Genomic DNA, 12,801 nt, shown 5'->3' on the forward strand with positions numbered 1-12,801 from the left:
CCTGGGCATGCAGAGATGTGTCCTGACAGAAAGGACTGTCCTCCCGGCTCAGAACTCAAGAATACTCCAGACTGGAAACATAGATAAGAGTCAGTCCACTCTCAGACTGAAGCCTTATCCAGCCAAATCCCACGCACACATGGAGTAGGAGGGCATCAGGGGAGAGAACAGACAAAAAAAAACATAGAAGCTTAAAAAAAAGTGTTACCTTACTACTACTTTAAAGACTCTGCAGTGTGTCTATGAACACGTCATAGTGTCACCATAAAAAGCCCTCCACAATACTGCTGGTGTCAGTTTCATAAACAATGCAGTTTTATTGCTCCTGGGGGAATGAGAGGACTGTATGAACGATCGTGTGAAATTCCACAGAGAGGAAACTGGTTTTAGATTGTTTTCAGTATTCATCACAGCATATTATGTTGAGTAAGGCCCTCGAAGCTTCCATTGAAATTCAGGCCTGAAACTTTTCTGTCCAATTTGAAGTGAAAAAACATTTTCCTTCTGTTTTTAGCTCAATGGATATTGGTGGAAAACAAAAATGTGCATTAATGTCACCATTTGGTAAGGTAAGGTTGAATGATAGACCAATTTTCAGTCACTGACGCTAATATAAAATACTGATCTGACTGAGGGTCATAAATGCTGCCTGCTAACCAAGGCAGAAATCCCTCAGCTGCTTTATTTGTTTTATAGTCAAGCAGTTGCCTGTCAACAGAAACACATCAATGAAAACACATTTGTTAACATGATTAGATTGAGTTGGATGTGAAGTTAAGGATTTACTTTCTTAATGTCATTGCAACACAAAGTATATCAGTCATGTTCGTGGAGGGTTTAGAAGCAGACAATCGTACAGACCTTTCAAAAAAAAAAAACAAGACTCAAAAATGTATTTTCATACTTATCCAAATTTCCGAACATTTCCAAAAAGGCTTTTGGATGTTAAAAACACCACCTTAGTGTGCATGTAAGCCCAAATGAAAGGGAACACTGTGTTTTTAAATGTATCCACATTGGCGTGGAAATGGTCTCAGAATGTGATGGGTACACAGAGTTCCCTAAAGAAGAAGTGGCAAGGGAAAAGGAGGGGGTAGGTGAGTAAAATAGAGAGAAGGAGTGGTGTTCAAGGGTTTTGAGTGGTGTCCAGCAGGGTTCAAGTGCTGGTGTTTTGGTCCTTAAAGAGGCAAGCAGCAGGACTAAGATCCAGAAACCAGTAAACCTCCGACACAATAACAGCAGAGTTTAGGGGCTCCCCATCTTAGCGACTTGAACAATTCCACAGTATGTCTGTGCATTAATGAACTACTTGGGCTCATATGCAAATCAGACAATGCAGCGAGACACTGTGCAAGTGCTGAGAGTGTGTTTGAGCGTGGGTGTGTTCCTGTGGGAGTGTGAGATCCCAAAGGTGGGAACTGGGCAACCTTCTCACCCTTGTTCTGTGTTCCTCCCCAAGGGTAAAATAGAGAGAAGTGGGGAGGTTGTGAACAAGACACTGCGATGGCAAACACACAAGAACAGATATGGGGGGTTGGGGGGAGTAAATGCCGATGCAGGGGGGGTTAGGTGCTGTGGTAACAGCGTTCTCAGACAAACAGCGTGATCAAGATTCAACACACAGACACATAAACAGAGCAAACACACTCACATGCATTCCATACACAGAAAATGGGCGAGCACTATGCAAACCCCAAAACAAGATGTAAATGGATAAAAAGATGTGGCACTTTGCCATAATCCCCAACAAGACATCAGTCTCCCATGGACAGAGACAAGCTCTGGGAACATCTGAATGAAATGACAGAGAAATAGAGGAATTAGTAGATGAATGAGAGAACGAGGGGATGAATGGTACATCTTGGCCAAACTAATGGGCTTGGAAAGGCTGCTTTCTTTTACCGTCCTCCAGGAGCTATAGCTCTTTGAGTGGTGTTTGGTATGAATGTGAGCAGGTTTGTGAGTGATGGTGACTGCATTTATATATATTAAGCATTTTAGTAAAAAGTTCTACTGTACAGTATATCAACTACTGTGTAAAAATATGCATATTCAGTATGTGTGCCACACATTTTATGCTGCTGATTTACCGTTGCCGTCACTAGTGTGACCTCTCCCTCAACCTTTAATGTCTTCAGCAGCCTCGTCCTCTCTCCCAGGCCCGTCTCTCCACTCTACCATATTTTCTTTCTCACTCTCCCTGTACAGGCAGTGTCTGTACTGGTTTCACAAATGTATATCTAGGTATAGTAATAGTCGATTCATTTGCTCACCGTTGCACCAACTATTTCCTGCTAAAAAAAAACTGTATGTTGCAATGTGTTACTGGATTTTCTAAGATTTATAAAAAAATTCCAAATAGTTATGCTTGAAAAGTTAAAACAGGTGCCAGGACCGTTATGAAAATGGTGTGAAAAAGCACATAAGTAGACCCCTGTTGAGGCCTTTGCACCTATAATAACAAATGTAGAAGGGGAATAAGAGGGGGGAAAGAGAGGTGAGGACCCACTCAGGGAAGAGGGCAATAGAGGGAAGGAGAGAGAGATGATATGTGAAAAGAGTGAGAGAAGGACCGACACATCGTTTTAAACTGACTGACACACCACTACGTAATGCTGATGTGTCCATATATAGTTAAAATAGTTGAACTTTACTGTTTTACTGTCTGTCCTCCACACATGATAACAGTACAGTACCGGGCAGAAATCTTTTACAGCCTCTCATGTACAGAGAGATGTTGTGAAAGTGAGGCTCAGTGTGAGATATTAAAACAACAGATCAAGCAGACACATTTGTTTTATGTGAACTGGGCTTGCAAAATGAAGTGTTAGCCATATATCATTTTGACATTTTTGGGTGCATAGCAAAAACCTGCACTTTTAGTGACATATTATAAACAAAGCATGAATATAAACTGTTATTGAGTTAAATTCTGCACATCCGTGAAAACTGATTATTGTTAACAGTTTCCAGGAATGACAGCTGAGGTTCTGTAAGGGCCAGACATGCATTACAACAGAGCAACAGTCTGTGTGATGTATGAGATATTGCATTTACACTTTCAAGAGTGTCTTTGACTCACACTAGAACCCTCTGGTGTTGCAACAGTCTGCTTACTGTGAATGAGTTTAAAACATTAAACACTAGTATAATACGATGTAAAAGGTGATGTGGAGATCAATTTCAACTCAAAAGACATTTTCATCAAATTATCAAACATGTAGGTAAACAATTCAATATTGAATTTCATCCTTTTAGCATCAGGATTTTGGTTGTCATGACAACACTGAAGTCCTTCGAGCTGTTCGTATGAGATTCTGTGCTGTGAAAAAGTTTATATACAGATGAAAGACGTGAGAAACATGTCAATGCGAGACAATGCATACCTTATACCGCATCTTGGGACAGGAGTGAATGTAAAAGCCCAGGTAGTAGTAGCACAGTTTGGGGGACTGTTTCTGCAGCTGCCTGGTGAAAGAGATCTCCCTATAAAAGAAAACACATGAAAATACTTTTTTAGACAGATACTGTAAAAGTAAGGCACATGCTTCATGCATTTAAAAAAAAAAAGTACACATGCATGCAGCTTGGTGATTTTTTTCTTATCTTTCTTATGCTCACTCCAGCACCGATTTCTCTTCTTCAGTCAGTCACAGCTGGAGATGCTGCACTGCAGTCGGCAGAGTCTTAAATTTCACATGGTGCATAATAATCATTTTAAATTTACCGTTTTGGTGAATTTCATAGTTTATTTTAGATTTTTAAAGTTTATGTATGCTCCGTCAAAAGGAACAGCCAAATAATGACGCACCAGCAGATCAGCAGTTTGTGGTGGTTTTCATTAATGAAAACAAAAAAGCCAAGTAAAATAATGAGTTATTTAGAAGATTACTATTTAAAGAAAGTAATATCCGAGCATACGCCGATTAACTTCAAATGTGTTTTTCTTACAGGTTGCCATATAAAGGAGGGCATTAAGAAATAAAATTGGTAATAGCAGCTCTGACTTGAGTGGTGCCCAAGCTGAGGAAGTAAACACCCACACTCAAAAAGGCAGCTTTTCCTGGTCTCATTTCATTACACAAAAACAACTGCCTTCTCTCTATATAGGCATTGAGCCCTCGAGCAAAGAAGCTGGTGAAAAAGTAGGGAGAAAGCGTGTAAAATAAAGATTTAGAACTCAGAAGATTTATACAGCTTCTTCAAATACAGTAAATGTCTTGCCTTCTTTATTTTTCCCCAATAGTTTCTTCCTTAATTGCACCCTTTTACTAAAAGCCTATTTTCCCCTTTCCCTCCACCATTTCCTTCACTATTCCATAACTAAATTCCAGCTCCTCTTTCTTCTCTCTTTTTGTTTCACTCTTCCTTCCACCCCTCTGTGTTTCACCCGCTTAAATGAAGGGGGAGAATTCCCTTTCTTACAATACTTAAGAGAGAGAGAAAGAGGCCTTAAAATAAAATAGATGCACTGAAAAATAAGACATGGGACAAAGCAGGCCAAGGCAGGGAGGGGGAGAAACAGGGAGAAGAGAGAGAGAGAGAGCAGGAGGAGAATATAAAAGAGGAGGGTCAAGAAAGAGAAAGGGAGGGAGAATTAAGGCAGCTAGAGCGAGGTGCTAGAAGGTCACCCGCTTGCTGCCAGGTTCCTGGGTTCCCATCCCCTCTCTACAAAAGGGCCCGGCAGGCCTGAATTGGGGGAGGGGGGTCCAGAGAGGCGAGGGGCCCATTCACAAAAAGCCCTGCGCCCCCCCTTCACTTGAGCCCTTCACACCCCCACCTCCAGCCCTATGGCAGCAGCTTGAGTCCGCCATTATCCCCTCTTCAGCCATCTGACACTCCAGCACAAGCCAATTATCAAGCCCTCTGCTCCTGCACAGCTTCCCTCATACTGATGTGCATACACACATACACACACACACACACACACACACACACACACACCCAGACACAAAGGGCCTATAATAGTGCATACCTCGAGGTGCTTACTGCAGCCTCACATGCATGCGGAAACATTTCATTACAGGCCCAGTGTTGATTAGCCAGATATAAAATATAGAATGAGCTTCTAGTGACACAGGCATAGTTAGATTCATTGAGCCAAGTGTACAGAGCATCTATTCACTATTACACTATTGGACTGCACACTATACTAGAAGGCTGTAATGCAGGTTATAATTTCTATAAGCAGATCTGTTCAGACATCTAACATACTGAAATAATTTTACTCATTTTAACATAGACCTACTGTATTCTACGTGTGCACTCTACTGCAGGAAAGGAAAATATTGTGTATGTTAAAAATATACTGGATTGGACGCAAAGAAGAAAGTGATCCAGGTTGGACACCAGCTGTGTTTCCTACACATGGTGCCTCAGGCACCTTATTATGTGCCTCTTGTCTCCTCCTCCTTCTGTCCTCAGGGCCCACAACAGAAGGACCAAACCTCCCGCAAGAAATTTCTCAACATCCCCCTCTCCTGTTTCCACTGCTGAATCACACATACACACACACGTTGATGCCTAGAGGACCGAAACACACACTGACAGATACAAAATCAGTGCCGCTGTGCTTTTCTTTTGTAATGCATAACATACATATTTAACACATAATCAAAACTCTATGCCTGTTTTTCCAGATGAGGATAGGGCAATGTGCCACAGAGGTACTTTAAAATGAATTTAAAATGAAAAAAAAATTTCTCTGTCTTTCCATAACCTCTCCATGACTTTCTTTTACTAAGAGAGTGCTGCTAGATACATAACAGTGCACTTGTACATGGTTGAACAGCCCATGCTCCATTTGTACGTGCTGTGAAGAAGAAACACCATCTAATGTAATCAATGTTTGCACAAGTTTTGAAGTGTGTGTGGGTGTGTGCGCACAAGCATTCTGTACAGTAAGTTTTGGACAAAATCGGCCAGGCCGAGCAGACTAGGGAGTGTCCAGACCTGATCAAAGGCCTGGGCTCTGGTGTCTGTAAACAAGCAGGAGGATTTCAGTCCTGCTGGCTCCCTTCTTCAAGGCCTCCTCCACACACCGAGCGCTCTGTGTTACTCTTGGAGTCAGACTCTTGAAATAATAAGTGATGTCGAACTGTGTGCTGATGATGACCAGGGCGTGTCTGTCCTGACCGCTGGGCTGACTTTGACTTTGTGCGTGATTACACATACACATATGAATTAAACGCTCGCAACTCGCATGCTAACACCTGTACACACCAACTACAAAGCCGAGATCGCCCAGTCTCCCACATCTGTGCAGAAATATTTTAAAAAGCCTTTCTCACATTATTGGGTTACATTTTACAGGAAACGCCAGATATGCGTCTGTGTGCGCCTGCAGTATGTGTGTGTGTTCTCTTGTTTCATCTTGGCAGAGAGAGCTGTCGTCAGCTGAACCACAAACGGAGCACTGCCTCGACCAATCAAGTGCGACTAGAGAGGTATTTTCATGACCTATAGTATATGGCACTTATAGTATACGGTTCTAAGGAAAGATAAAAAAAAAAATTTTTTGGGAGGAACCGAAAAGATCAAAAGTCAGGGAGAGAGAAGGTTAACAGGAGGGCAAATGTGAGGGAATGAAAAGGGAGGAGGAATTAAAAAAAAAAAAAAAAAGAACAAAGAAGAGAATGATCAACAATGAGACGCACAGAGAAAAGAGGAGGGTCAGCTACATGCTGATTTTTAATAAATAACAACCCTCTTCATTTCAAGATATTGTATAATTACTGACAGATTTGCAGCAGAAAAAGAAAGGAAGGGCAGGCATACATGTATTTACGACAAGGCTTTCAACAGAAAAGGGTTAATGGGAATTGGTTTGCATCCTAGCAACCAACCTGAGAGCAGAGTAGGAGCCCAGAGACAGTGAGGCAAAGTCTGGGTGGTAGTACAGGTAGACAGAGGACACACAAGTAGGCAGGATATCGATCACCCCCACCGCCACGATGCGCCCGTCCAGCCAGTACTGCTGGTGGAAGGATCCGTAGCCCACCTCAGGCCCATCAGGAGAGTGCTCTGCCTGAGGAGAGACATACAGAGTGAAACGATAAGAGAACACGGTCACTGGTCAAAACAATAGTAGTACTCTTGTGTGCCATATAGTTTGCATGTACAATATATAAATCACAGAGGAATGAGAATGTGGTATTTAATAGGATTGTTTTACTTTCTTGCACAGATCTACTTTCTCTGTGTTACACACACACACACACACACACCTGTATGATGGTGTATTATAACCCAGGCTTTTCCCTGCCAGGCCTCACGCATTATGTGTGGGGGTGTACAGTAGCCTCACATTCAGCCTGCTAATGGCTCCCAAATGTGGAGCGAGAGCAGGAGCGGGGTGGAGTTGGGGATGGGGTTGTGAGGGGGGGGGGGGGGGAACTGGCCACAGAAACACTCCAGGAGAAGACTTTTTAATAAAAAGACCCTGCATGAGCAGAATCCATTTCACCAGGCGGTGGTGGAGTGTTGCCAAGCTTTCTCCTATGACTGCGTCTGCTCTCTCCATGTGGCATGAAAGAATGTGGGTGTAGGTGTGCACCCGCGTGGTTGTGTCTACCCCGTTAATAAAACAGTTAAGTATTCGACACACGTTGCGTTTCTCATAGGGATTCGCATGCTGGGTTTTTCAATCAAGTCACTTGACTACTTTTATCACAGAGGCTTAAGATTAGAGGTAGAGGGGCTGGGGTTAAAAGTCATATTAACCAAGGGTATTGCTTTATGTTTGTGTGTGAGAGTGTGTGTGTGTCTTTCTTCAGTGTACGAGTAACAGGATCCTTCTACTTCACTAGCTTTCATCTGGACCAAGTTAGGTAGCGCAGACGCTGCTAGTTATCACAACACAGAGAGCTCGCTCACTAATCCAGTGTGCCACTGGGCTCATACTCTGACCGAATTAAACCTGATCAAATACAAGCAAGGCACACACACAGACACAAACACACACACTCCCTGCAGCTTCATGACCCCAGAGGACTGAACATCACCAATGAGGTGACTGTTTTTTTTTTTTTTATAAAGAGAAGTTGGTGGTAAAAACAAAGACCACAATATCCCTCAAGCTCAGGCCCTGGCACACCCAGGTCTGATTACCTGTCTGACACAATGTATACCAGAATCCATTCATTATTCTTGTGTGTGTGTGTGTGTGTGGGTAGTTGGATGGGAGGGGACGATTAAATTGTCTAAATGCAGCTCCACATCAGAGGACATATGATATGAGATTGATATGATGTGGGTTTACTGCACATTAGCCGCGACTGACTGGCAAGCAGGCGGGAAAAATCAAGAATAAAATATGAACAGTTATTCACAGGGTAGCTGGGGGTGTTGAAGGGTGACAGGCACCACATCTGGAACACGCACTGCACTCTATTTGGCTATTGGTGTGTGTGTGTGTGTGTGTGTGTGTGTGTGTGTGTGTGGTTGAGAGGGAACTGGCTGTCTGTGTAAGCAGGCAGCCTGTTATTTCTTGGCACAAGTTCCCCCAGAAACACTGGAGGCTTTGTCAGAGGCCCCTCTGTGTCATTTAGATGTTGTAAGTTAAAGGAAAGAACGCCGGCTTTCGCATGCGCACGAAGTGATTGGTGTGTGTTAGATGGTGTGCGTTAGAGAGAGAGAGGGAGATTTTCCTTACCCCACCTCGAGTTTACATGCTTGAGAACACAATTATATGAATGTGAATGCCAGCGCAGTAGAAGCAACGGCTGTCTCAGTTTGTATGTTTGTTTGTAAGTTCATACCATGTCCGAGGCTGATCCTGTCTCACTGACCTGTGCGTCACCTCAGACGACAGCTTAATGGTCGTGTCCTTGCCACTGTGACAACAATCTAAACATTCTCTGGAACACTTCAAACCACCCCAGAGCTTCCCCTGCAGCCCCAAATCGCTCTCATATGGACTCAAGAGAGAGCCATATGAGCAGTATGCTTATCTAGAGGAAATGGGGAGGTGGTGCATTGAAAGCTTTTTTTTTTAAACTTTTAAAGATTTTTTAAAATATATTTGGGTAGACTTTTCCTCAATCAAGGCAACTGACATGATGTGTAATTGTCAGGCACATGAACCTAGCATGAATTCTAGCAACTTCCACCCACATGTGAGCATGATCTGCTTCCAATGATCATTTCAGATGGGAGAGAAAAGGGAGAGACTGTGTTTGCAAGGTCCAGGTATTGATGCTTCCAGTCTCTCTTTTGGCCCTTAGCAGCACTGAAAACATTTAGTGAAATAAATTAATGCATTAAATAAAAGGTTATATTTTTTAAATGATATAATGTTACTGATAACATCTTCAAACAAAGAGAAATCCTGATTAATCGTCTTTTGGTGGAAAGGCCCGATTTGGACGATGAGGGAGACATTTTAATTAATGTGATGAAACTTATATGGCCAAAGTAGTTTATTTGGGCGTCTGATTCAAACATTGTTTCTTTAATAGCAGAATGGACAAAGGCTTGGCTTGTGTTTGAGATGTGACAGATACTAGTTGAAAAACAGATTTTGGAAATAGCTTTCAGTTTATTCCATCTCCTAATAACAACCAGTGAGTTGCACAATAGCTTTGGGATAAGCATTGTTTCATCTACTATTTCTTTTGTTTTCTGGTATTTATTTGAATGAAATAACATTTATGATAATGTTTTTAGCTATCTTTATTCGCGTCTGTCTATTTTTCCACATGTATTTTATTCTGGATTTATTTATTAAGCTTATAAACGTATAATTTTAGAGAAATTCTAAAACTCTGAGAAAACGTATTTGATGTGTGTTTTCAATTGTGCTGTAAATTCTTGAGTGGCAACAATTAACTGATTACTTCATCGACAGAAAATTAAATTGATAACAATTTTGAGAAGTGAAATTTACTTTACTACCAAACCTGTTTACAAAAACGTTCCATTGTTTTACACAGCTGGTAGACTTTTCTGTTTTTGGTTTACAGCTGAGGCATGCACTGTGGGGCTTGTGTGCTTACTACTATGGTATGTCAGCTGGTACAATCCCTGCTGATGTTTATCTCTGGTTTTTACGAAATGAAAATTAATTCTCTTCCTCCCAGGGAGTGTTTAGAGGAGAGAGAGTGAGAGAGCAAAACCCAGGAAGACAGATAAACAGAGAGAGAGTTTCAGAGGAGTGGCCAAGGCCCTGGGTCCATAAAAAAACTTTGTGACTAATTGGCCAACACCCCTGTTAATGAGTGTTTGCCCCTTGGTTAGACACATTAGGAGGCTGTAAAGGAAGATAAATAGAAACAGAATGACTGTATGAACCCCACTCGGCTAATAAAACCCAGAGTTTCTACAGCACATGCCCCTTAGACCTCACTAGGGTCAAGTGCAGTGACAAACACCTGTATGACTGCTGCTCATCATGTTTACAGGTACTGATGTGCCACTGTGTATCGGACAGCACACATGTGTTTGCATGTCTGTTTGTGTGTATAAATGTTTTGGGTTTTTTTTAAAAAAACAGAAAATCAATGACATCTGATGTTAATTACCTGTGTTTCAGCATGAATCCTCTGCAATTTTGGTAAAAAAAATGAACACAGCAATAAACAAACAAGTCAGACAACCTGCATCCTAATTAGCTGCAGTTGAATTTGTAAGTATGCTGTTTGCATACATTTGTATAAACGCAGGCTTACATGTGAGCAGATGAACCACACAGTATGCAGGTCCATGTGGTGAGTGTCTGTGTGTGTGTGTGTGTGTGTGTGTTTTAATAGCACTCTGATTGGAGACAGATGGAAGCCAACACGCAGAGGTAGCGCAGAAAGCCATGCATAATAACTCTGAAATGGAGAGAATTTGGAGGAGACAGGAGAAGACAGAGAGAGATCACAGAGAGAAATAAAAACAAGTTGGGCGAGAGGAGGCCAAACCAATGAAGACGGTATCCTAAATCAATCTGAGAGGAGGGGACAATGAAGTCAGGAAGATATGTGAGGCAGTATGCCACAGTGTGTGTGTGTGTGTGTGTGTGCAGGACTGTGTAATTCAGTGTGCCTGGCCGCCAGCCTTGACGAGGTGATAAAAGCTTATTTCCTATAAACACTAATGATGTTCATTAGTGAAGACCTGCGGGGGCCCACAGGGCAACACAGAGTGACTGTGTTTGTGTGTCTCTGTGTCAGTCGGTTTGTGTGTGCTCCTGGACCTCAATCCTATTAAAGTGGCTGTTATAAATGCCCATCCTGGGTCTAATTGCTGGTGTAATTGTCCTGACCCGACAGGTCCACTGGTGTTTCTGAAGGCTGCAGCTCACCAGGCCTGCTTGATGCTCAGTGATGCCTGGCTGCACCTTAATCTCACTCAGTGACCACAGAGAATACCACAGCTTAAAAAGGTGCAATATGTAAGAATCAGAAATTCCTTCTCATTAATGACACCGGTGGCCATTAAGTGAGCTGCAGTTAGCATCCTGTTCCTGCCCCTGAATCCTCTTCCTGATGCCATTTATGTCCTTCCTATTATAACCATCTAAACATGTTGTAAGTGGATTACCAGCAAAGTTTTTTTAATGAATGCACCAGAAGCTGACATCAAACTTTCCATGGTACTTGAATAATTACTTTTTTTTGGCTAATTAGGCCAATAGCCATCTGTTAGGTCCCAAATTGATGCCCACAGAGCTGCGTAATCAGCCTGTAATCTGTACCACACTACACAAAGTGAAGAGCAGCGGTATATCTCCGTCAAGGTCAAAGGTAAGGACTGGTCTGAGGGCCTTGTGTTCACAGTCACAATGCAATCTGGACACCACATTTCACTGTTTTCCTCCCTCAACACCCCCTTTCACTTAGACAGGGCTAAATTAAAACCCCTCCAGTATGAAACAAAAACCCCCTTCCTGAATCCCTTAACCCCCCTCAATCCAGCTGGAGAGCTCTTGAAGACAGAGAGAGCAAAGGTGGGTGGGTAGGTATGAGCGCTTCAAGTTCTGGAACATTTTCAAATCATTAACAAAACTGAGGATTTACTTCCATGGGTGCTGGTGAGAAAAATCATTTTGACTGAACTTGGTGTTGAGGTTGTGCAGCGAACACTGAGCACGGAAAAAAAAAAACTTGTAGGCCTGCTTATTTTAAATATCCAACTATATTTTAGAATAAAAATAACACATATATCTGTATCTTTATCTAATTTAAATGCAACCAGATGACATCAGTCAGTGAAAGAAAAAAAGTTGAAATTCTTGTCGCTTTCATATTAACATATGGAACTACATACTGATAATCACTAAGGAGTAGTGATTGTCGGTGCCATTTCAATACTCCTCATCGGTTCAGTTCTTTATTGATACTCTTATTGGTTCTTTTTCATTACTAAATAATTACTTTTTTAAAAATATATTATTTTAAAAAAGAATGAATGCAGAACAGGATTAGAATTTATTTATATTATAAATATAATGTTTCTAGAGCAGCAACAGCAATGTTTACAACAATAAAGTCACCATATAAACTCAATCATATCTCAAATCTAAACTGTCAATAAAATAAATAATATTCCTGACATCAAAATACTGAGTGAAGTTTAGAAAGAACGAAAACAGACATCAGTCAGTATCAGTCATTGATCCTGTCCCCTGTCCTCCTCCCTCTGCTGCTGCTGTCATTCACTGCCTGCAGGTAGAGGGGAGAGGCTGCTTGCTCTCATCCAACAGCTAAGTTTACAACAATTTGCCAAATTTTAAGATACATGGAAAACTAAGCTCAACAGTTGACTACATACAGACAGCTTTTGTTTTAGCTTGTTCGTAAAAATTCGCTATTAGCC

At 41.8% G+C, this 12,801-nt stretch overlaps 1 protein-coding gene across 3 annotated transcripts in view; it reads right to left on the reverse strand.

Annotated features, from left to right (window-relative positions):
• Positions 1-12,801, reverse strand: part of LOC122997057 (arginyl-tRNA--protein transferase 1) — a 55,268-nt gene that overhangs the window by 19,440 nt on the left and 23,027 nt on the right. For all 3 annotated transcript variants that reach the window (XM_044372982.1, XM_044372981.1, XM_044372980.1), the window contains 2 exons: positions 6,846-7,027; positions 3,387-3,486 (listed from right to left, as the gene is read on the reverse strand). In XM_044372982.1, coding sequence (XP_044228917.1) covers positions 3,387-3,486; positions 6,846-7,027 — 282 coding nt within the window. The remainder of the gene's footprint in view (positions 1-3,386; positions 3,487-6,845; positions 7,028-12,801) is intronic.

Source organism: Thunnus albacares, chromosome 14 (assembly GCF_914725855.1).
Source record: "Thunnus albacares chromosome 14, fThuAlb1.1, whole genome shotgun sequence".
Lineage (NCBI taxonomy): Eukaryota > Metazoa > Chordata > Actinopteri > Scombriformes > Scombridae > Thunnus > Thunnus albacares.